The sequence below is a fragment of the Nelumbo nucifera genome, chromosome 1 (genome assembly GCF_055504915.1).
Source record: "Nelumbo nucifera cultivar China Antique chromosome 1, China Antique-T2T, whole genome shotgun sequence".
Taxonomy (NCBI): Eukaryota; Viridiplantae; Streptophyta; class Magnoliopsida; order Proteales; family Nelumbonaceae; genus Nelumbo; species Nelumbo nucifera.
In genome coordinates, this window is record NC_142649.1 from 32,797,545 (window position 1) to 32,823,282 (window position 25,738).

The 25,738-nt window shown below is 39.7% G+C and overlaps 1 protein-coding gene across 1 annotated transcript; it reads right to left on the reverse strand.

The window, feature by feature from the left end:
• Positions 1-8,781: 8,781 nt before the first annotated feature.
• LOC104612064 (wall-associated receptor kinase 2-like) lies at positions 8,782-23,804 on the reverse strand. Its single transcript, XM_010279378.3, has 5 exons — positions 22,705-23,804; positions 20,659-20,820; positions 13,795-14,655; positions 13,028-13,198; positions 8,782-10,098 (listed from the first exon to the last, which is right to left on the reverse strand). The coding sequence occupies exons 1-5, from the start codon at positions 23,627-23,629 to the stop codon at positions 8,951-8,953; spliced, it is 3,267 nt and encodes a 1,088-aa protein (XP_010277680.2). The 5' UTR covers positions 23,630-23,804; the 3' UTR covers positions 8,782-8,950.
• Between the last annotated feature and the right edge of the window lie 1,934 nt (positions 23,805-25,738).

A 25,738-nucleotide genomic window follows, 5' to 3' on the forward strand; every position in this document is an offset into this window, starting at 1 on the left:
GATTATGATACTACACTAGATGTCGGATTGGGCTGTCTTTGATGTACCAATCAGTGAGATCCTTAGTGGGGTCAAAACCTAGGTATGTTGGGACAGTCCGAGAATTCATCTGAGTGGGTGATCATAGTGACAGGATCAGCCCCTTTGTTGGACAAAGGTAATGATCGGTGATGCACTCTCTCTGATGGAAACCAAGACTGCCGGCAGCCGATTTCAATTGTTGAGATTTTGTTTTGCAAAATATATTTATATAAAGATATATATATATGTTATGGTTTCGAAATGGTTTGCTAAAGGTTTTAATTCCCGGGATCCATATAAGCTGAGAGTGCAACACTGTTCCTTGTAGTCGAGGGAGAGGTCCTCTCTTGTTGGGTAGTGTATGATCATTATGGGCTGAGAGGTTAAGTGTAAGACCATTGAGGATAATACCTGATGGGCTAATCTTGCATCTGCCACAGTCCCTGGGTGTTACAAGGTGGCTTGGCCCAGGGACCACTTCAATCATTAGTATGAAGGTTGGCCATATTGATGGGTGGAGGTGCACCATAAAATTGGGCTATCGATCTGCTAATGCAGTTGGCTGGATTACATCATGAGATGATAGGGGCGTCATAGACTGATGTGGGAGGGGCCTATCCTAAAATGGAAGACTCTCTCACGATACCTTAGCGTTCATGAACATGATGGGTGAGCACTTACTGGACAGAAAGGTTTAACCTAAAATGGCTATGAACTTTGTCTGATAGAGGCCAAAGGGAAATTTTATAAGATGAGTGGATGAGATCCTTCACAGAAGGTGGTGGGGTTTTGCAGCTGAAATAGTTGGCTGCATGCACTTATGTGGTTTCCCACATTTACAGAGATACAATTGTCTTCATCTTTGAGATTGGAGGGAATCTCAAAGATGCCCAAAATGGAAATGTAACATAGATTAAAAGCCCTTTCTATGTGATGACATGAATCAATTAGGTCTTCTACGCGTGCATCATTTCAAGCATTGTTTAGACATCCTTTTGTCTTCTCTGGCGTCGTTTGGTCTTCTACCCGTGCGAAAGTGAAAAACCACTATAAAACTAGTGGAAGGGAACCAAGTCGGTTTTCCTTTCTCATTCTATTAGTGTTTTCCCTAGGGTTCCAATGTTATTTCTCTCTTGGAGTTCTTTGTGCCTTAAGTCGTTCCTCAGAAGGACTTTTGTTTCATGTTTGTACCATCGTCCTTAGTGGTTTTTGCAATGACTCCTACTCAGAAGAAGGTGGAAAAGGTAATTGGTTATCCTTTCTATGATTTCGTTAGGGAGGTAGATACGGCAAAGTTATTGCTATAGAGGGAAGCGACTATAGCTACCAAAGGGAACAGTGATTTTGGCCTCTAGTCCCAGTGTCAAGGGGTGTAGAGGGCATATTCGATCCCATCTATGGGAATGAGTTGTTGTGCTTGTGTGGTCAATCCGACTAGTTCATGTCGTACAAATGTCAGGAGCCTAGGACTGATAGCGTGAAATCTCCCAATAGTTATACTGATTAGGCGGAGTTCATTCTTGAAAATCCTATGTACTGCTGGATGTTACAGGATTCCGGTTTGCTCAGACTCATGGATTGCTACATGGGTATTTCTAGTAGGAAGGGGGTGAAGTACATGGGGCATTTGTTGGAGCACTGGTGCTGCCGTATCCACACATTCGTCAGGGCCTTTGGGGAGTTTACCATTACGGTCGAAGATGTAGCTGCCTTGTTGGCCTTACCCATTGGGGGTGTCGTATCTGCCCAGCATCTTTAGCATGTCGAGTCTATCCCCGCGGACTATAGGGAGTTATGTGACGAGCTTCTTCATGAGGTCACAACGTTCAAAGCGTAAGAGGATCGGACCAGTTCTCGGGGGAAGATGTCCTTTGACCACTTCATTATGTATGTTGCATCATGCTTTCTCTTCCCTTGTCCTCCCGATTATGGTCTGTGGGCCTCGCTGGTACTGCTTGCTGTTCTTGCCGTGTCTGGCCATCAACTTCCTCTAGCCTAAATGTTCTTGGGGCATTTCTATGAGTAGCTGGATGACACTGTGTAGCAGTTAGTGGACCCAAGCTATAAGAGGTGTGTCAGTTTTGTTTGTGCACCATTTCTCTGTATGTTTTTGTGTGAGCGCTTTGATCTCAACGTTACTCCACGCTGTATTGCATGTATCCGGGTCCCCGTTGCTACTCCACGAGGGGAGGAGATTGAGGAGAAGGTTTTTGATGTTTGTAGAGGAAAACATTGGCTTCAAGATGCTCGTCACAAGAATTTTAAGATGGATGAAATCAGTGTGAGGTTGGCTTCGCTAGATGGGTTTGAGTGGAGGCCGTATGCTCACCCAGTTTGCAATGCGATTCCCTATTGTGTTGGCATGTCTGTTCCTGATGGTGGCGATCAGCAGTGCGCGGTAGATATCGACAACCCTACTGCGGGTATAGTGCAATTGGTCACATGGCCTGGGGTGGTGGCCTATCTCGACCGCTCGGGCAAAGCGCAACTAGCTGCCTATCGCTCAGACCGGGTGATGCGCCAATTTCGGTATGATGACCTAGGTGGCCAGTTTCTGCAATTGTCAGGGGAAGACGTCTTTTGGGTTCATTGCCACGATCACGCTTATCCAGGGTGCGTGCATCTACCGGTTGTGGGGTTATCGAGGGTGTAGGGTTGTAAGACCCTTCAGTTTTCTTACCTATGTGCATTGTTCAGGGGTTTCTAGGAGTTCGTCAGGAGGACCCCGCAGCTTCACCACTCTTTGTCTCCTCCAAAGGGTCATGCTGCGAACCGGGGTGCCTTCCCGTCCTCTGCGATACTGCGGCCATTAGGGAAGGTTGGCGCTAAATGACAAAAGAGGCCCCCTATTTTGGAGGAGGGGGAAAGCAGTCGTCCCCCTGTTGCGAAGAGGGTGAAATCGGCGAGGGTGCCATGCTCTTTCCTTCCTTTGTCTACAATGGCCTTTGAGGACACCACTGTGACTTCATCTCATGTGCAAGAGGCCCATGCTGCTGATGGTCAGGATTCTGCAGCATCCCCCCATAAAGGAAACTGTATCGGTCGTAGAGCTAGTGAGCTTTCCAGTTGTGGTGCCCTCTCCTGTGGGTGCTATTGTTCGATTCTCGAGTGGTCAAATAAAGAAGAAAGCTCCCCCTCATCCGAAACGAGGTCCCGGGGATGATGATTCAGTAAGTCACTCTTAATTTGCACTCTATTTTCTTTCTAGGTTGCGTTATGAAAACTGCACCAATGCTGTTTGTCTTTCGTTTTTGTAGTCTGCGGGGAGTGTTGGTGCCCGTGCAAACACGGAGGTTCTGGTGGCTCCTCTGGAGAAGATGAAGGAGATCCCAGTTAACTCTCCTGCTAGGATGGGTTTGCTCAGTCCTTTAGTCAATGCATATATTTTGAATTATAACGTTCATCGCATGTTATTATGGCTAACTATGAAATAGTCTTTTGTTTTGAAGCGAGTGGACTGCGGTGAGGTGCAGTCCAATGAGGGTGTCGCAGGGGTCGATGAACCCGGTCAAGAGGTGAGTTGTTCATCTTTCTTTATACGTTTTATTGTTTTGTTCATGGTCGAACATGTTATAACTGATCGTTTGTATCTGACTTTATTGCAGGTACCTTTCGCTGAGTATCCTCCCGGGGTGCCAGACACGCCTTTTTCTAGGTGTCTGGCTGAGGAGTTGAGGGCGATGTAGGCCCCCAGTCCTGGTCCTAGAATTCCTAAGGGTGTTGCAGGTGACATACCCATTTCCATGGGTCAGACGAGTCAGTTGGTTGTGGACGTGGAAGCAGTGACCCATTGTACGAAGTCCATTGTTGCTGGTGACAGCACTGAGGCCCCCAAGGTTGTAGGGGTCAGGCTTCTATTGAGCCTCAGTCCCCTATTGCAGCTGTTGGTGCTTCTTGGGATGCTTCTTCATAACCTGAGGCCAACGACTTGGTGGGGCCTGAGATCTCCGCTGACTTGGAACTTCATTTGGGGGATGGAGACATAGAGCCCGGTATTATCTTTCCTCCCGAGGAGTTGACGTACGAGGAAGAGCTGGTCCAGATATGGTGGGAGCTGTCAGAGTTATGCGATAACCACGACATCCCACTGTTGCACTTCCTATTTGTAAATCCAGTTTTGATTCAGGGTAAAGGCGTGAAGTATAGTATTTAAAGTGTGGTTGCTCGGTTGTGGGTCCTGTGCTGAACACCATTGCCATGCTAATGAGTCGTGTGATAACCCACTTAGCGGAGGATTTATCATGGACTGACTTTTCTTGTTGGCTAGAGGCTTGCCAGGGTTTTTTGTCAATGGGCTTCTCATGGTGCAGATCGAGAAATGTGTCGTGATGTTAGCGCATGCCTTCTGGAAGGCTGGGCGGGACATACCTCAGATTGATTTGTTTCATTCGATGAAGGATGTTCGTGAGAGCCAGAAAGTAGTTGAGGCAAGCGTCACTAGGGTTGCAGATAAGGTTAAGGGCCTGATGGAGGAATGTGCATGGTAGAAGCAGATCCTTGTGGACTACGTAGGCAGAGTTGGAAAGCCTTAAGAAATTTGAAGAAATGAGTTAGGTGCTGGAGATTTTTGCTGCGATGTGGGACGAATGGGCCAAGTGATTATTGTATGTACTAGGTGTAAATTAAGGACGAAATTCCTTGAAGTGCAATGAAATATTCTGGTATTTTTGAAATGAAAATGTGAATGTAATATTAGTCTTAATGTAATTGTTTGTTCAACTTCTGTCAAGTTGCTTTTGTGTACGACTGGACCCTATTCGATGTAAGGGTGGGTTGGCTTGTCACAGTAATTCGCACTTCATTTGGTTTTGAGATAACACTCTGAAAAGGGAGTGATGGAATGAAACTTATTATTCTTTCCGCGTTGATCGTAGTTTAATTATATGTGTAGTGAAGGACGAGGTGATTGCGTGTTTCCCACAATTTGGTATGGGCATAGTCTGCTTAATCGCAATTGATCTTTGGTTGCATTATAAATATAGGTTGAAATTTCTTCGCAGTATGATGCTTTTGTGAGTATGTTCATTGCGTGAAAGGGTTGTGCCAGCTATTGTTGGTTAGTAAGCCCCCTCTGGGTTTTATCGTAATCGAATGCAAGCACAATGTCACTTTATCGTAAATCATTAAAGAAGATGATTAGTGTGAATTTGTCTTTTGAGGTACAGTCAAGGGGAATTGACCCAGATAATCTTATATGGGTAAGTAGCTAGTCGAGGGATTGTGCCTGTATCAAAACGTTATTCGGTGCGAAAGAACACTAAGTAGAAGAGTCAAAGTGTGGGATATGCATTGATGTCTACAAATGAACTTGTGCAATGGGAACTCATTTTATCGCAATCAAACTTTGGGAAAGTAGGGTGTTGTTTCCAAGTCGAGTGTCATTGTTGATGCTGGGGTAGGTGAAGTTTGTCCTCTTAGGTTTTGTTGATGTTAAACAAAGTATCTGTGTTTGTGGTTTTGGTAGGGGTCTTACTTCTTGTCGATGGAGCCCGCCAATGGTTTCACGGATGCATGTCTCTACATGGGGATTACTAGGGCTTGTCTGTGCCCGAGGTTACTAGGGCATTGTCTATGCTTGGGGTTACTAGGGATTTGTTTGTGTCTGGGGTTATTAGGGCTTTGGGCTTTATCTTTGCTTGGGGTTACTAGGGCTTTGTCTGTGCTTGGGGTTGCTAGGGCTTATCTATGCCTGGGGTTGTCGGGACTTATTAGAGTGCCCGGGGTTGTCAGGGCTTTGAGTCGTGCCTGGGGTTGCCAGGGCATTCACATGTAGCATGCGACATCGTGGAACCGGCCACGAAATGAGAGTGCCTGGGGTTGTCAGGGCTTATTAGGGTGCCTGGGGTTGTCGGGGCTTATTAGAGTGCCTAAGGTTGCCGTGGCTTTGAGTCACGCCTGGGATTGCCAAGGCCTTCATATAGAGCATGCGACATCGTGGAATTGGCCACGAAACGAGAGTGCCTGGGGTTGCCAGGGCTTTGAAAGCATAGTTGAACAGGTTGTAGGATATAAACAAGATATGTATGTAAACAGTTATGTGGAACATATTGGAACAAATTGTAATGTATCATTCCTTTAACTACTATCACAATGTACAGATGCATGTATTGTTAATCAGAGGGTGAGAGGAAAACAACTTAATTGCAATCAGAATTCTTTATGGAACTAAAATAGACTTTATAGCATAGCAAGTGGGTAGTTAATAGAGTCCTGGATAATGAAAAGTTGCAAATATATTTATAGAAGATGTACATGTTTTTGTGGAATTACAGAAACACAGAATTATTCAAAGTAAGGTTTCAACCAATAGCCATTGATGGTTTCATCATCTTCATCTGTGTTTATGGTTTTTAATACATAGTAGCCCGAAGTATGGACCTCTTTTATTAGGTATGGCCCTTCCCATGTTAGGGCGAACTTTCCCGCAGACTTGCCTTTTCTAACGTTGAGAGTTGTCTTTAGTACTTTATCCCCCTCTTTGAAAATCCTAGGCTTTAGGTGGCTATTGAAGTTTGTGGCTAGGGACTGTTTGTACTTGCTCTGCTTTTGTGAGGCTACATCTCTAACCTCGTCGATTACCTTGAGTTTGTTTGCAAGTAATAGGTCCACATCCTTTGGTCTGATCTTCTTGCCCATCATGAAGGCTATCCTAGTATATAAGACTCTTATCTATACTAGGAGCATTGCTTCTTGACCATACACCAAGGTGTAGGGTGTTGCCTATGCATTTTTTCTGATAGACGTGCGATAATCCCAAAGAGTTTTTGATAGCTTATCTACCCAATCCTTTTGATTATCAGCCACTGTTTTGCTCAACATCCTGAGTGGAGTTTTGTTTGTGGCCTCTGCTTGACCATTTCCTTGTGGGTAATATGTTGCGGACGTTCCTAGTCTTGCACCGTACTACCCTAGGAGATCACTGACTTCTTGATTTTTGGTGGATAGGCCATTGTCTGCCAGTATCCGCATTTGTACTTCGAATCTGTGGACTATGTTTTGTTTTAGGAAATTTGCTATGTTGTCCGCGTAGGTTCATCGCAAGGGGATGGCTTCTGCCATTTAGTGAAATAATCTATGGCTACTATGATAAAGCAATACCCTCTAGAAGGTGGGTGTATCTTACCTATTAGGTCTACCCCCCAAGTATGGAATGGCCAAGGTGTGATGACTGGGTGGAGGCTGTTGGTAGGTTTATGGATCCTTTCGCCATGGATCTGACACTTGTGACATCTACGCACGTGTCGCTATGTATCTTCCATCATAGTTGGTTAGTAGAAACCTAGGTGTAGGATATGGTTGTGTAGAGCGAGCTGACCTTGATGGGCCATAGGTTTAGAACTATGGGCTGCCTATAGTTGTTGTTAATCTCATCACCGGCGAAAGCATCACAGGGGTTTTCCTGCATGTGATTTCCTGTACAGCACTCCGTCTTGGAGGTAGAATTGCTTGACTTTGGACAATAGCTTCCTCCTCAATGTAATGTCAATGGGCAGTGTGTGTTCCTACAGATATTCTATATATATCCTCCTCCAGTCATCTTCACAGACTGTGAGACATTCCCTACCATCCACTTGTGGGATGCACTTATCACATTCTCTTTGTGCTTTGGTAGAGTCCCACTTCATCGCAGGCCAGTAATACCCTAATCTCTGCAATCTTCAGAATAGGGTACATATGACATCTCCACAATTGGTCCTTTGTACCTCATTCAACATTGCTTTATTCTTTGATTTCCCTAGGCATCTTGTCCTTACACCATCTGACTCTCTACGGTACAGTTCCCCATTCACGAGCTGAAATTTTGCGATTAGCTTGATGTCTTGTGTTCCTATAGATCTTCTTTTGATTTGCTGAAAGAGTAGAGGCGTCTTCAGCAATGCAGAATCCTTCCTCAACGATTCTCCATAAACTTTGTGACCGAAAATAGGTCTTCATTTTGATGGATCAGAAGTCATAGTTTTCTCCATTGAAGATTGTGAGAGAAAGGGTGGAACGGTTGACTTCTACACACATAATGTTTAGAAGAAATCACGCCCAAGAGATTGATCGAATGAGCTCTGATACCACTGATGGTTTGCGGATGATAGTAACAATAAATACTGTAAAAAATATGATAGAAAAGATAGAAGAGAACTTAGTTGAACGAGAGAAAAGATTTTGTAAATGTATTCTGCTATTTCTCTCTGATATCTGAATCAATACAGAAGAGGGGTTTTTATAGTAGATGGAGTCGGTTGAAGGTGAACCGACTTACATTGAACAAAGACTCACATTAACTCACCTAGGAAGCTGAAACAACTAACTTTGGAACTACCTACCTTTGGATGATGCAATCGACGCACATTGGAAGAGAGCTTTACTGTATTTTCGAGAGGACTGATTCAATGATTCTTGGAAATGTGTAGCAACATTTAATAGTTTGCAATGTAAGTTGTGAATAGACTAAATGCACTAAATTAGCAACATGAAATGCAATCATCCTTATCATTCCCTTAATTTTACAACATCAATTCACTAAGCCTGTATCTGCTCATCACACCAACCTCATAGCATGTCTCATTCACACGTCAGAAACATATCTCGTACTTGTGTGGTGTTATTCATGCAGAGATATTCCCAATACATAGTGGGATATGTACTATGAGGTCAGTGTGGAGATGAGCAAATCCCCATTCACACCATGGTACTTTGGTAATTAAAATATATAAGTACTTTAGAAAAGTAGTTAAGCTTACTGATGATATTTCAACAAAGAAAGGAGTACATTAATAATTAAAGAGATCTTATTGTTTTAAACACATCATGCATTTACAACTATAATAGCAAATTTTATTTTTCAGGTATCATAAACTTAAAAAATAAAAACAAATTATTTACATTGATGTAAGTGTTTGACCTTCTTAAGGTGAGAATTTCAAAGATAGCTATATTACCCAGATGAATCACCTGGATAGTGTCTTAGAGGTACAAGAACGGCACTTGGGGATTCAGATTGTATACTTACACTCTCTTCTTGTTGAACACATGAGTATATCTTTAACCTTTTCAATCCTTCTAGTTCCATTGCAACTTCTTTCATGGTTGGTCTCTCTTCACCCATTATGTTAAGGCATCTTTTTGCAAGGTCAGCAACTACAAAAATTTGTTCAATTACACACTCATCATCCAATAATTCACTCTCAATGATTTGTAAGAGATGGCTCTCATTGATTGCAGAAACAAAATATGCAGCTAGGTTCCTTTCTTCTAGTGATCTTTGAAAAGAAAGTGGTTTTTCTCCTGTTAGAAGCTCCACAAGAACTACTCCAAAGCTATAAACATCACTTTTCTCTGTTAATTGACTGCTATGGAAATATTCTGGATCTAAATACCCCATGGTCCCTCGAACTAGTGTAGTTATCTGAGTTTGATCCATAGGAAGTAACCTTGAAAGTCCAAAATCAGAAACTTTTGCTTTAAAATTATCATCTAACAATATATTTGTGGACTTGATATCTCTATGAATGATTGGTATTGAAGCTGCAGCATGTAGATAAGCAATTGCATCGGCAGTTTCTGTTGCAATCCTTAACCTATCTTCCCAAGAAAGCAAGGAAATGCCACTCTTTCTTTGAATGTGGTGGAATAAGGTTCCATTGCAGACATATTCATAAACTAGTAAAGGAACTTCAGTCTCTAAACAACATCCCAAGAGCTTCACTACATTTCGGTGATTAATTTGAGAAAGAATAATGACCTCATTTATAAATTGCTCAATTTGGCCATCATCGACTACTTTGGACTTTTTAATGGCAACAACTCGCTGATCAGGTAGAATGCCCTTATATACAGTACCTTGACCACCTCGACCTAAGATGAAATCCTCATTAAATCTATTAGTTGCCAACTCTAAATCTTCAATTGTGAAGATCTTTAAGAACTCATAACCACCTTCATGTAATGATATTCGTTGTTGTAAAAGAAACCCTCCATTTTGTTGAAAGAATTTCTCTTTTAGCCTTATGAGCTTGCGTTTTTTCATAATGTAGTGTAACCATGAACCACTAATGAGTAGAAGTAAGATTCCAAAACCTATACCTGCAAAATATTTAATGATTAGTTAGTAGAACTATTATAAGAGTAGGTGAGAAATGTATCATATAACATAGTCATGAGAGGGATCATTTCCTTTTTGCCTAATATGCTTGTGAGGATTCTTTTCTTAAGAGGATATTTTATTATTTTTTGAAATATAAGGTGTTTATTAAAGAAAAGAGTAGAGTATACAAGAAGTATATGCTGTTGAAGACAAAAAACAAAAAGCATGTTCTGAACCAGCCTAACTCGGGATATAAACCAAACAATTGCCAACAAGACCAAACAAGAAGTACTAGAAAGCCACACCCACTCCTGCCCAAAAATCCTAGAAGAAACAACTTATCTAAATACCAAAACATTAGGACCAAATGTCTAGCTTGAAACTTAGAATATTTTTATTTTAGGTTTTTTGAAAGATAAGGTGTTTATTAAATTATAGTTTTTTTACCATGATTTGTGACACTAATGCATGTAGGATCAAAACTATTAAAAAGCTATTAGTGCATGATAATATCTACTCTGACTAAGGCCTCGTTTGCTTTTTCAGTAAGTTTCCTACCCAGGTTCTTTTATTTCCCATGTAAATAAGGAAATGATCATTTTAACCATAAAAATCCATTATTAAAAAGGGCATTTTTGTCCCATTTAAGTGTTGCCAACTTCCCCCTAGGTGGGAAAGTTATTTACCTACCTAGGAGATGGGTAAATTAACTTTCTCATATTGGGAAAGTTGCCAACACTTGGATGGGACAAAAATGCCCCTTTTGATAATGAAATTTTAATGGCTAAAATGGTCATTATTTTGTTTACCTAAAAAATAAAAGAACATGGATAAATGCACTTACCTAAGGTAAATGTTTTCCAAAAAACACTTATCCCAATAAGTGCATTTACCCAAATTAATAACTTACCAAAAAGCAGTGACTAAACGTGAAGTACAACTTGCATCCATTGAAAGGCCTTTGCTAGAACAGTATAGTAATGCAGGGTTAAAGCGGTAAATCATGGCCTTACATTTATTGTTGTGACCTCATCAAAACATCACTTCATCTAATTTAAGATGTGACATATTAAAAGGCTTTGATTTTGTCATTTCAACACGGTGCTAGACACTGTTATAGCATAAGTGGTTTGTTCTAAAGATAGTTAAATTTTTGGAATATGTTTGTCATGAAAAAGAAAAACTAGTTTTGATATCATCTATTATTATATTCATATTAAATTTTCATATTTTATGGATGCTGCGTCACAAGCAGGGTGTTTGTGTTCTAAGTGATGGTCTTAAACTATGCTTACATGACAATTGGTATAATATTATGGTGGAATGTGTAACAAATCTTTGGTGCACTTAATCATGATGGTGTGGCTCTTTTGGTGTTTTTGATCTGAAATCTCAGCTTAGGATTTCTTTCCACAACATTTATAGAGAAGCAAATCAGTTAGTGGACTCCCTTATTAATGGAGGCATTGATAATGGATCTTACATACTCATTTTCATATTAGTGATCTCCTGGAGAGGATTAGAAATTTGGTCATTCAGGATTGAAATCATTTGTCAAATGCAAGAATTAGATTATTATTCTAGTTTTGGGTTTATTTTTTTCCTGACTTGTATGGGACTGGGTTGAGAGTGTGAGGAAGAGTTTTGTATTCTCTGGCATAGGGGCAATGTAGGCTATGTCCTCCCCTATATCTTTTTATTATCCTTCTGACAGTGGTTAATAAAATTTAAGATGGTCATCCCTCCACCTGGAGTAAAATTTGGGGGAAAAACCTTTTTGATATACATGATATCATACACACATTAATTAAATAAAATTCAATCATCATTCATAAATTTCATCTTGAATAGTATAATGATATAGTGCAAGGAGTAATAGAGGAGGCAACAATCAAAGTGGTTAATGGCACGATTAGGGTGGGGGGGGTGCTTGAACGGGAAGTTTCATTTTACAGAATTCAGATCTGCACCCTACAACGTCCCACAGTACATTCTCGCCGTGTATTAGAAACATCTCCTGATGATGTAATCATCGCAGATCTGAACTCCATTTTACATTGTCCGATAAGCAAGTCCAGATTATTAGGAGATTCAAGATTGGGTGATTGAGGTTTGGAGTTGCCAATCGAAGCCAGCAGTTCAATATAGTTCATTATTCCACTTTAGCAGATGTCCTCTCTCTTTATAGAGATGGTTCCCACCTGTTAAAAAGTTTGTCTTTAATGGTTACCGGAAATGGTGGAACTAGAAACTGAAAATAGGTGTTCTTCCCCCAAGCATGACTGAAATGGGCCTTGTGGGAAGAACACCTACTGCACAATGGTCCACCTGTTAAAAAGTTTGTTTTCTATACAAAGCATGACTGAAATGTTAGTCCATCTAAGGAGGGCTTTTGCTCATTAGAAACTGAAAATCAATTTTAAAATTATGATTCATTCGAAAGGGATCTGTATGAATGCATGTATAGAAATTACATGCAGCAGTACATGGGGTTGAGGTAGAGCCAGTCCCTATCGGGCAACTGGTGAACACAAAAGTGCAAGTTTGTAAGTAGATGGGCCTACTTTTTCGCTTTTTTTTTTGTTTTTTTGGAATATGGAGCAGTAAACTAAAACTAATTAATAGATAAAGGTTGTCTAAGGATTCATAGTATGATTTAGAAGAAGAGTAAAGGATTCATAGTATGCTTATTTTGTGTATGTTTTGTTGGTGGTTAGGGTTTGTTGGCCTAATTTTTGCTGGGCTGCTTCTTTTTGTGCTTCCAGCCTTTTCTTTAATAAAATGTTTATTTTATAAATAATTAAAAAATATAGTAGCTAGCACACAACACTCCTAACAACAAAACATAATGCACCATATATATGTATTTAAAATACCTGGATGATAACACCATTAACAAGATTGGCCGATATTAATAAAGAAGATTACCTAGAGTGACCTTCATCACAGGAAAGCCTTTACTCTTCCAAGTGCAGCCTTGACCATCTTTTCTACCATCACCATAGCTATTCTTTGGACAAGAGCAGTAGTAAGATCCTATTGTATTTGTACAAATGCCTACACAAGGATTATTCCTTTGATCCTCACACTCATTTACATCTGCAGAAGCAAAATACAAAGCATTAGCCACTCCAAACACTTGGCATGTAGCCTAAACCACCCAAAGGTCTCCCATAGGCATTGCCTAATACCCCTAAAGGACCCAAGTGTTGCTCTCCCTTTATATGGTCCATTTGGTTCGCAGTCTATTCCCATAGTCTGTTTGGTTTAGACACGAATCGGAATGGAAATTGGAATAAGCTGGATTCCCAAGGGAGGGGGAGGGAATGACCACTCCCCCATTCCCTCAAATGGGGAATGTCATTCCATCAGGAAGGGGAATAAGATTCCAATTCCACTCAACCAAACAGTCGAATGGCCAATTCTCGTAAACCAAATGGTCCTATAGTTTTTTTGGTAAAATAAACTGCCCTATAATGCTTTCCTAACAGAACTTGTTAAATTAAGAAAAACACTCTATAAGCTTTAATGGCTAATCTCACTACAATATCAGGTAGCGCAAGTTGGACCAGAGGATTTATTAATACATGTTCATACTGGTCCCATGATTCTTCTACTTGGAAGAGTCCTAATATTTTCCTAGGTCTGGCTGCATTTTCATAAGCAGAAAAGGATTCTAAGAAGTGAACTCATACCTTGGCATCCATTGGGGAGATAAGGATTCCCGTGGTAACCTTTTATACAATGACAAAGATATCCAGGGCCATTAGTGGAGTTTGTGCAGTAGGTGTTCTTCCCACAAGCATAATCAGCCATTCTTTGTGCTTCCCCGCAAGTCTTGTTTCGAATTGCCCAGTCAAGTACTACTGGAGTTAGGGAACCTATGTTTATAACATATTCCACATTGTTTTTCAAATTCCACAGATATGAAGCATTAGAACTGAACCACTCTAGGTCGGACAGAAAAGCTAAGCCACATCTGCTAATCTTGGAGGAGTCTGTGTAGCTGCTTCTGTTGTCATACATCCGGAGTTGTATAACAAATGCATTAAGACCCTTTGGCACTGCGGTCTGGCAGCATCCAATGCCATCACAAGGTAGCTTCATCGATTCTATAGCATAAGGACAAGATGTAATGCATCCAATATGGAAACTGTCACCATAATCAGTCAAGACCGCCAGCATGTTACAACCCACAACAGTAAATCTGTTCTGGGTGTTGGAGAATCTGTATACATCTGGCAAGTTGATGAATGTGTTGTACATTCCAGTGCTGCTGTTGTCTCCTAAGTAACAGTAGACAGCGGCCCAAGTGTAGAACATCCTCAGTTGGCCTTGTAGTGATATGTTGGTAATGAACGTCTCGCTATAACTCAAATAATCATCATCGTAGACCAGCAGTCGGGGTGGATCAGATACAGTGTCGCAGAACAACTTAAATTCATCATCTCTGTAGCAGGTTGGATCGTCTCCGTCGAGGCCAAATGGGTATGGGATGTCAACGTTCCCGCATTTGTTTTGACAGCCGGGCTTTGTCTCTGGTGATGTCGATTGAGCTGTTGCCATCATTTCATCACCATGGTGTAACTTTGTAGCTTATAAAAGGAGGTGAAACAAGACAACACATCCCAAGGCATTTTGATGTTTTTTCCTTTTCAATTCTTCCCAGCTGTTAATGGGATCTTTTATATTATAGGTGAGAAACACTATAAGTTCTGTTTAGTATTTGCTATGGCCTTTTATCTATCAAAGAATATTAGGGTCTGCTTGGTTTACAGTCGAAATGGAAATCTAAATCAGAATCAAAAACTTTTGGAACTGAACATGTTTGGTTTAGACATCGGAATAGCTGGAATTAATTTATTCTCATTCCCGGTGGGGAGTGGCCATTCCCTGAAATGGGGGAATGCCATAACACCAGGAACGGGATTCTGATTCTTCCCTGCCCAACCAAATGGTTAGAATATGATTCTGAATCTAGACCCCTATTTTTGTGAATCAAATGTACCTCTTGTAAAGAAAAGGTTTCAAAGAAAATATAAAGCATAATATAACCAAACAAAAACCAAAGATAATGGGAAAATTCCGGATTGGTACTCTGTACTTTGGGCTTAGTGCCACTTTGGTCTTTGAACTTTAAAATCCAATATGATAATTCAGCACCTGAACTTTTAAAATGTGTCAATCCAATACTTGCTGTTAATCAGCCTTTAAGTGGCATTTGAAAAGTCATATATGCCCTTCGAATGTTATCTAATTCTCTTTATCAACCATCCAAATGTTAACAAAAAAAATGAACAGTTCTAAATCTTTGCCTTTTTTATTCAAGAGTTCCTGGTGATCTTGATTTTTTTTTTTATATAGAAAAAGCAAGGATTTGTGACGGTTCATTTTTGTCAATGTTTAGATGGTTGATAAAGAGAAATAGATGACAGTTAAAAGGCATTTTTGTCTTTTCAAATACCACTTAATGACTGGTTAATAAATTGATTAACAACAAGTACTAGAGTGACATGTTTTAAAAGTTTAGATACTGAATTATCCCATTTTAAAATCCAAAAACCAAAGTGGCACTAGACCCAAAGCACAGGATAATAATAATCAGGAATTTTCCCTAAAATAATATGACAACTAATAAAACAACTCAAATTCTCCGGAAAAGTAATCATGCTTCTATTGGATGCCCCTGCCGAACTTTCATGATGAATACTTGATCAATAAAAATCCAACCACCTAATTACCTAATTCATTACTGAACTAGAGCTAGTAATCAAGATAAGATGGCTCTCACTGCTTGTAAAAATCCTACTTGGACTCTGTCTCCTCTGGATATCTGCCCCCTACTGGCTAGGAAGACAAAGTGAACTTGCACCAACCAAAGTACCTTGTTTGGCTTCATAAAAATGTTTGCATTGTTTGATTTTGTTGAGATGAATAAGATAATCAAAATCGGATTCAGTCAGTGCAAAGCCCGTTCAAACACCCATTATAGCCTTGCATTGGGAATATCTCCCTGTGAAATAAAGTATAGAAGTATAGAAATATTTCCGATGCAAGGCTTTAAAGGTTGTTCGAACGGGCCTTGCACTGACTGAAGCCGATCTTAAGATAATCCATTGGTAACACATGCGTCACTTATGTATTGGCTCCATGATTTTGAAAAGCAGATCGAAAGTGGAACTGCTTTGACCACCGGTTCTTAGGTCAAATGGTTCAATTGTCCGGTCTGAAACCCAATCAGGCAGTTTTGGGGTCCAAAGATGGACCCAGAACCATGACCGAATCCTGGTTCAACCAGTCTGACCATCCAGTCTTATTCGGTTTTCAAAACCAAGATTGGCTCAAAGTAGGGATTATCATTTTTGACCCTGCCTGAGCAATCATTTTTATTCTAGGTCCAGCCGGGACTGCACATGCATTAGACCCACACATGAAGTGGGTCGTGCCTAGGCCAGCCAAACCCTAGGGCCTCTGAGCCTGGCCTGGCCCAGAAATTGTATGTATATGATAAAGAAGGAAGTCGAAAAATTTTTCGGTTCTTTTGGATTTTTCAAAATTTTAAATCCACATTATTTTGACTCTAATCAAATTTCCTTAGATATATCATGTCTGATGCCCACATCAATGGACTCTCCTAAATCTGAGTTCACATCCCCACCCTACAATGCCCCAGAGCACATCCCCACCGTGTATTGGAAACACCTCTCAATGATGACATCATCGATTCTGATATTATCAGGGAGAAATGTTTCCAATACACGGCGGGGATGTGCTGTGGGGCATTGTGGGACAGCCCCTTGTGGGGTGGAGATGTGATCTCCCTAAATCGTGTTAAACTAAGAAACCAGGTTGATTTACATTCTTTTCTTTTCCAACTCTTCTTTTCATTATTCTCACGATCATAATTCACCTCATCTTTCTCTGTTTTGGATGAAAATAAGGGCTTGAAGGTCCAAATTGCATCAGCGGAAACTGCGGAATAGGTAAATTCCCCTTCCCCAACTCCTTTCTCAGTTCTTTACCCATTTTTCTCTCTTTTATGCTCTATTCTAAACCTGCTATTAATCACTTTGATTTGAACGAAAAGCAGGATTTGAAAAGCGAGGGTGGAAAGACACCATTATTTTCTTTCTCTCACTTATTCTCTCTCCTGGATTGTCTTGAAAGGCATGTGCTCTGACCATCTATGTTATGTTCCTTAAGAGAATTCTTCCATAAAAGCTAGCTGTTAGAGAGAAGGAACCCAGACACATATATCCTATAACAGTATCCCATACTACGAATGTGGGACCAATAGATCGTAACATTCCACCATGCTCCGCAGTCCTGACACTCACCCAAGTTGGTTTTGCACTAGTCCACCTAGTCCCGGCCAAACATTGCAATACCGACGTCACCACTTGGGCTGCACGATTGCAACTGAAAGGCATAGTGTGGGCTCTGATACCATCTATTATGTGCCTTAGGAGAATTTACCCCTAAAAACTAGCTATTAGAGGGAGGAACTCAAACACATATACACCCCACAACAGCATCCCCTACTACTAATGTGGGACCAATAAATCGTAACAATCTATTTTGTTTTTTGATCAATTTAGAAACCTAGATTCTGTTTGAAAACATTAAGAACGAAACAAAGGAATTTGAAACAAAAATAAATAATTTATTGGCTGAATCTAGCTTTTCTTGGATAGTTTTGATGCAAAGATTGGATGACGACATCTTTGCTTCGGTTTGGATGCCTAAACTAAGTGAAAAAAGGACTATTTGGCTATTGTGGTCGCTGTATTGAGCGACCACTGTAGCTCGACCCGGGTCAAGAAGATGAGATTTATTGGTCGGGCTTTCACATCTGACCAAGATCCGATTTGAATCCGCTTTGGCATAGATCGGTCCGGATCATCTTCTTGATCTGGTCGATCTCGACCCAATGATTTAATTAATATTATGATTTAAGTATTTAAATTATATTTAAATATAAAATTAAATTGCATTTAATTGCAATATATTTAAACTACAATTAACAATAATTATATATAAATTATATTTAAATATAATTTAAGTTAAAATTTAAAATTAATTAAACTATAATTGATAAAAGTAAAGTTTGTTCAATTTTAAAATATATTTAAATTATGTTTTGAACTGTAGTTAGCAGTAATTATATTTAAATTATATTTTAAATACCTAGAAATTAAGTTAAAGCTTAATTTATATTTTAAATTATAACTAACAGTAATTATATTCTAAATTTAAATATTATCAATGGTTCAATTATAAGTTTAATTATCAATGATTTATAATTTGAAAATAAGTTATAAAATGACAAAATGACATTCAAACTATATTATTTAAAATAAGTTACCGTTCAAACTATAATTAGTAGTAATTACATTTAAATTGTATGTTACATTTGTATTATATTTGAATTATATTTAAATATAATTTATGTTTTAAATTAAATTTAAGTTTTAAGTATAATTATATATTTAAAACTAAATTACAAAATTACAAAATAATTACTATTTTGAATAATTTATAGTTTTATTATTTAAAACAGATGCCCTTTTAAACTGTAATTAACGGCAATTACATTTAAATTATGTTTAAAACTTTAACTAATATAATTAAATTTTAAACTATGATTAACATTAATTATATTTTCAATTTGAATTATATATAAATATAATTTAAGCTGTAAATGGCAGAAAATTTCATTTAATTACCAAAAATTGTCATAATTTAGTATAAATGGACAGAAAATATGATAAATTAATTACCAATATTTTCAGAAACTATGATAGTTTCAAAAAATTAATAGAAATAACAGAAAATTATCAATAATTACCAAAAAGTTGTCATAAATGAGTAGAAATGAAAAGAAACTAACCAAGAAAATAAACAAACATAGATTATTAACATTTTTGGAAAATATGATAATTTCAAGAAATTAATAAAAATAGCAAAAAATTACCAATAATTAAATAAAAATGTGATTACTATTATGTATTTCCATTATTTCACTTTCACTTAACAAAGCCTGTGCATCATATGGGTCTCCGCTAGAATTACATATATAGTATAATATCATATATCCGGTATGAAATAAAGAGTGGTTCTCTTGGAGTCGTATGCTCTCCTTGTCCCCCTTGGGCCCCCATCACTCTCTTTCACTGTGGAATAACGAGTGGTTCAAGATGTGTAGATGAATCAGAGCTTGGGATTATGAGTCCTAGCCTCCTAGGTGGGGAGGAATTGGGTGTAAGATGATCTTCGAGTTGGAATCAGGTATATCCCATGCCAAGCCCTTCTGATAATTCTTGGTATGGATTGTTTGAGGAGAGAGAGACTCTGATGCAGCTAAGTCAAGTGATTCCAAGGACTCCTCTTCTTATCAAAGTGACCGATGAGGTCGATACCTATCAGCTTGTTGTGGGTATCCCAAAGGTACAGGAAGACTAAATAACTCAGAGATTTCTTTGTTGATGTGTGTTTGGTAAAAGGGAAAAGAGGAACTAAAAGCTCCAGGCAGGGGTGGGGTAGAAGTAGATGGGCCTCGCCTTTGTTTGCTTGTATTTTTTCTATAGATATGCTTGTAATGAGCTTGATTGTAGCGGCCTGTACTTTTGTGATCCTTGGCTTGGTATTTGTCTTTTATAGACCTATGTGGCTGGGTTTTTGTGGTCCATGTGTGGACTGTGTCTTTGTGGGTGTGCTGGGGCAGCCTGGGACCAGGGCCAGGCATGTATTATCAGGCTCGGGGTGCAGGTTGGGCTTGGCCCGGGCAGGGTTCAAGGCTGTTAGTATTCTTTCAAAACCCGGCTGGGCCCATGATCATTCCTAGCTCAAAGGTTGAGGCAACAACGAGATGACAAAACTTTTATATATGCTGAAGTCTGAATCAATGTATAATATCCTAATTGTTTTTGCAAAACGAGAAGTGTTGTGCGTTGTTGAGACATAATTAACTAATTAAGACACCATGGGCTTCAGGGAATCAGGAGCAAAGACAAAAGGTTGTAGATGACTAGATGGTCTGGGTCAATCAGACAGACCTGCACTAAATTGAACAATGATAAAAGGGTCTAGGTTAATTTGCATTCTAAGCCCTGCTTATTAATAGGGCAAATTCTGGGTCGGCATTTTGAATCTCAATTATAGTAGGATTGGCACTGGCTTTACTTGTTCCAACCAAATTATAGCTCCCATAGTTTCATACATGTTTTTCAGGTATTGTGTGTATGTAACAATTTGATACCCAAGATGTCTAAAATTGTCATTCTCCAAATCAACAAGGCAAAGGCTTATTAGCAATACAATTGCTGGGTCTTATTAGGTGTGACCTGCAAAACTGATAAATAGTAGAGTTGGTTCTGAGTGTATTAGAATGCCTGCAACTTTTTTCCACCTGGCAATAATAGGTGGGGTTCTCTAGAGAGGATGCTTACTTGGCAAGATTAGGCTACCTTTAGCTATTTACATTTTGAAGCAAAAGGGGATCCCTTTAGTGTGAATCATACCTTGTTAAATAAAAAGAGAGAAGGTGAAGTGATTCATACCTTGGCATCCATCAGGGAGATAAGGATCCCCATGATAACCTTCCATGCAATGGCAAAGATATCCAGGGCCATCTTTGTAATAAGAGCAGTAAGTGTTGTTCCCACATGCATAATTAGTGCTTCCTTGTTCACAGGTCTTGTTTACAATAGACCAGTCAAATGCTACATGCCCACAATAAGATTCTCTTGTAAGGCATTAAAAAAAAAAAAAAAACAGCTGATAATATCATTATGCAGTATATATTAATGGTAAATTAAGTCTGTTTTGGTGAAAAAATAGTTAATGATTAATTAGGTATTTTTTGGTGAAAATTAATGATTAATTAGGCATAGCGCTAGTTGGAGTAAATTGAGGAATTGCACACATGACATGGGTTAACATTTTAGATGGTGAAATGGCTCTATCCTACCTATGAGTTTCCAACTGTTTTCCACGCAGACGGTTGCACAGTTCGATCCAAAAACCGACCAATCAACTGGTTCTGTTTTACCCTTGAACCAGGATCTTACCAAAAATTGTTGATTTAATCAGCAACCCACTGATCTGTGTGATTGGACCGTTGATCTATTCAATTTGGATAACAGTTTTTAGCCATTTTTATTTTAATTATTATTTTTTTATTTTTTCAAAATTACAATAAGCCATTTATTCAAGCCAAATGGTCGAACTGTTGACCCAAAAATCTGTGTGATGTACTCGCCCCAGGTGTCCACACTCATTTCAACTCTTAAACTTCACAAAATAAAATGGGGACATCAGGCTATGTTTTCCACTCCTGTCGGATAGTCTCTCTCTCTCTTCCGGATTCATTATTTTTTTCTCACTATTTTGAGTCTACCTACCAGTGTGTCCCATCACAGGTATTTTCTCATATACACACCTGTAAGATGCCTTACAGATATTGAATGGAAAGAATGAGTTGAAGGAAAAAAATCGTCTATCATATGCATCAGGTGTATGGTAGACAGAGACAAGTTTTTTATTAAGGATGCAATATTTGTTTTTTTTGTAAAATAAAATTTTAAAGAAAGAATAAACAAAAACACCTTCACCAGTTTAAAAATACTAACAAAGATCAGTCCAACAAGGTGGACAGGTTTGGGTTGAGGATTTGTTAAAAATTGGAGTTATTGTCTGAAACCCCTTCACTTTTTTATTTCATTTTAAATTAATTAACTATAATTTGTTGATACCTCTCTCCCCTATATGGTCCTTTTTTTATTTATAATATATATATATATATATATATATCTTCTGTCAAATCAACGTGAATAACAAATAGAAGTGGTAGAATGTACTATTTTTATTTTCTAATGACAAACTAAATTTGACCAACTATTAACTATAGGTTTCCTATAAGAAATATACTCTTGGCTATTTCACGTTCATCCACCTCATAGTCCACCAACCGTTGATCTCATCCACCAATGGTTTCACTTTGAGTGAATGGATGGGCCTATATATCTTTTGACTTTTGGCCTGGTTCAAATAATGCAATTGAAAAGAAAGACATCTATCATTAGTTGTTGGTTTTTCAATGAAAAATGTATGGGAATGTGGAAAATATAAAAAGGTCAGGGTGTCCTTTTGAAAATCAGAAAAGTAGATGGGTGTTTCAGGTAATAATCCTAGAGCTTGAATGGCCCCAGCCCTAGGGCGATGCTTTGTATATTGTTGAAACTGAGTACCTCACTTGCACCCTAATTAAGTGGTATTAAAGAAAAATACTAGCACTGAAAAGGTATGATGCCTTGAAAAAATTGATAACCAAGGTTTCCGATTGGTTAAAGTTTGTCAGGTACCGTACCTTTTCAGCTCTAGAAAAGGGGGAAGAGGAGATCTGAATTGATATAAGAGAGGGTAGTGAAACCATGAAGAGGAAGAAAAACAAGGAAGAATAAGAGAGAACAAGAGGAAGCTAGCTAGCTAGATAGATAGTTAATATGGCTCTGTACTGAAATGAATGGATCGATGATTTACCTAATAAGTGGTGAGAACATCAATTCAAACAGGAAAAGAAAATACAGAAGTTAATGAAACCATACTCTGGCATCCTCCGGGAAGATAAGGGTTTCCGTCGTAACCCTCCAAACAATGGCAAAGATATCCAGGGCCATTCGTTGAGTTACTGCAGTAGGTGTTGTTCCCGCAGGCATAATCAGCAGCTGCTCTCTGTGCTTCCTCGCAAGTAGTCTTGTTTCGAATTGCCCAATCAAGTATCAGTGGAGCTTTCACCCTAGTTTTCGTAAGGTAGTCCGAGCTGTCTCTATTGTTCCAGAAGTCGGACACCTGTGAGCCGAGCCAGTCTTGGTCGGACAGAACGGCGTACGAACATCTGCTGATATTCATGGTATATTTTGCGGTACCATAGCTGTCTGTACTTATCCGATAGGAGCTGAGGTCCTTGGGTATGGAGATCTGGCAGCACCCAAGGCCAGAACAAGGTAAACCCGTCACCTTCGCGTCCTGCAAGCATAATGAACTGCAACCAACATACACCTCCTCGCCCGGATGGTGATACAAACTGCCATAAATCTCACAGCCGACAGTGATGAAGATATTTCTGGTATAGGAGACTCTGTACGCTTTCTGAAGTTGAAGTGTAGAGGGTTGGCTCAGGTTGCTCCCCACCAGACATTGGACGGCTACGTTAACGGAGGTCGTCAGTTGGCCCTGCAGCGATGTGTTCAAGACGGGAAGCTGGCGGTCGTAGGTCTGCAGAAATGGGGTGTCGGTGGAGGTAGTGTTGCAGATCAACCTGAAATCTGCATCCATGAAACAGTCTGGATCATCTCCGATGCCAAAGGGGTATGGGATGCTGAGGTTACCGCATTTGAACTGGCAGCCGGGCTTCGTCTGGGATAACGTCGGCACAGCTGCTGCCTTTGTCATCGGCAGAAGCCATGGTATGATTAAGATGAGGCGAAGCAACATGGCCCAGAGCATTCTTGGATGAAAATTGGGGTTCATGGTGGATTCCTGGAACACAACTAGCTTGTTGAATTAGGCACTCCACCCAAAAACATTAATTTAAAATAATAAGTAAAGCTAGCTTGTTGAATTAATCATGTCAATATATATAAAAAAATATTCTAAACTACTATACTACAGTACATACAGTTCAATGGGCTAGAAATAAAGTGGACTAGGCAATCCATCAGGCATCAGCAGTGGGATAGTCAATCTATTTAAGTTGGGATGGCAATTTTCCCCGATATCCATCGGGATCCGCTCTGAATGGGGTAGGGATGGAAATGATTTTTTTCCGTAGGGATTAGTAGGGACAGGTGGAGATGAAGAGAGTATTCCCCACTCCGTAGGGACCCCAATCTCTACCCCGTGGGATCCTCACTAAAATATATGTATATATGTATGTATACATTATATAAGTATATATGTACACATAATTTATATATTGATATTTTTAAAAATATGGTTAAATATGTTTGAATCTTTTCTAGGATTGTAAATTTTAATTATTTTGTTTTTATTTTTTTAAATACAATAAAAAACAAAAACAAAAACAAAAATAAAAAATAAAATGATTAACATTATAAAAAAATCACGGGGAATGGGAATCCTCGTAAGAACAGGGATGGGGATAACCTTATCCCCGTTAGCGGGGATGGGGATGGGGATTTTCGTGGGGACAGGGATGGAGAGAGACCCGTGTGGAATCCACACTGTATGCGGCTTTGGGAGTGTTCACTTTTGATAGTTGCCTAACCCACTTTGTTTATAGCCCATTCTGATCGACTTAGAATTATGGAAAAGTTATTAATCGGAAGTTATTAATTTGCATTTAATATTTGTTGCTTTCGAAGATAAAATAAAATTTATATAAAGATGATGAAAAAAATAAAAGGTTATGAAAGAAGAATGTAAAGACATCCACTCCATCAAAATGTCTGTAGGATCAGTGATGCTGTTCAATCCGAGGTGGTGCACGACTTGAGGAGAGCAACTAGATAGTCCTTGTTGGTAGGACGGGGCCGAGCTATAAGGACGAGGCCGCACTTCAAGACCTGTGATCAAGGAAACAGAAGTCAGAGGCCCGAGGAGTTACCCTGGGTAAAGACTTTGAGGCTTAAGTCAGTAGGACGTGATGGATGGCCGGGCCGAGCTATAGGGATGCTGGTTCGAGCTATTTAGAAGTATGGGTGTTAGAGGTTGGGAATCCCTTACCTCGAGCATGGAGTACCTTTTTATAGCTGAAGATCCATGTCCTGGTTGGATTGGGCTTCCGGGGTTGTCGGGATGAGGTTAGTTGTCGGGATGAGGTTAGCCGCCGAGGTATTCGGGATAGAGACCCATTCCCCAGCGGAGTCGTCTTTCCTAATTCCTCCTTATCTATAGTTGTACTCATCCTTATGACGTGTAGTTGACGTGGCTGGAAGGATAAGATGGGGGCCATAGTAATAGCATAGATCGGTCGAGCTATGCCGATGTGGCTGAGCTAGGATGATGTGGCAGGGTGATAGCTGGGCGGCCATGTGTCTCGGAGGGCCAGCTCAGCCATGACCTGAACACCACTCCCCGAGTTTTGAAGTCGAGGAATGAAGTAGTCTAATTCGTTCTTCAACTGAAGAACTTCAAGTTGATGTCTAGATGGGCGTTTGAACCCGTTTGTGTTCCTCAGTGCCTGTCGCAATCTTGAGAATCGGGCAATATGGAAAATGGCCGAGGAATCTTCCCATTGTCGGCTGCAGAACTTTAAGAGCTCTAACTTTGGAATTCAAACACCAGTCCCCCAGTTCTGCCGCCGAGAATGGGGAGTGCTTGGCCCGAAGTGTTGCTCGGTTGCGTAGCTCGGTAGGGAGCTAAGGTGTCGAACTGAACTTCCAAGTTCGTTTTGGTGGAGCCGAGGAATGACTCTGGTTCCAAGTGGAAGTCGAGCTTCTGTGCCGTGGTGATGCTTGACCATGGAGTGCCGAGCTTTGGAGTTGGGTCAGTATTTTGGAGTTGAGGCTACTGCAATGCTCAGCTATGATGTGTCGAGCTTCCGAAGTCAGGGCTTAACTCGGTTGTATGCCGAGGAAAGGCCTTTTTCTGCTGGCCGAAGGCCGAGCTCCAGAGTTG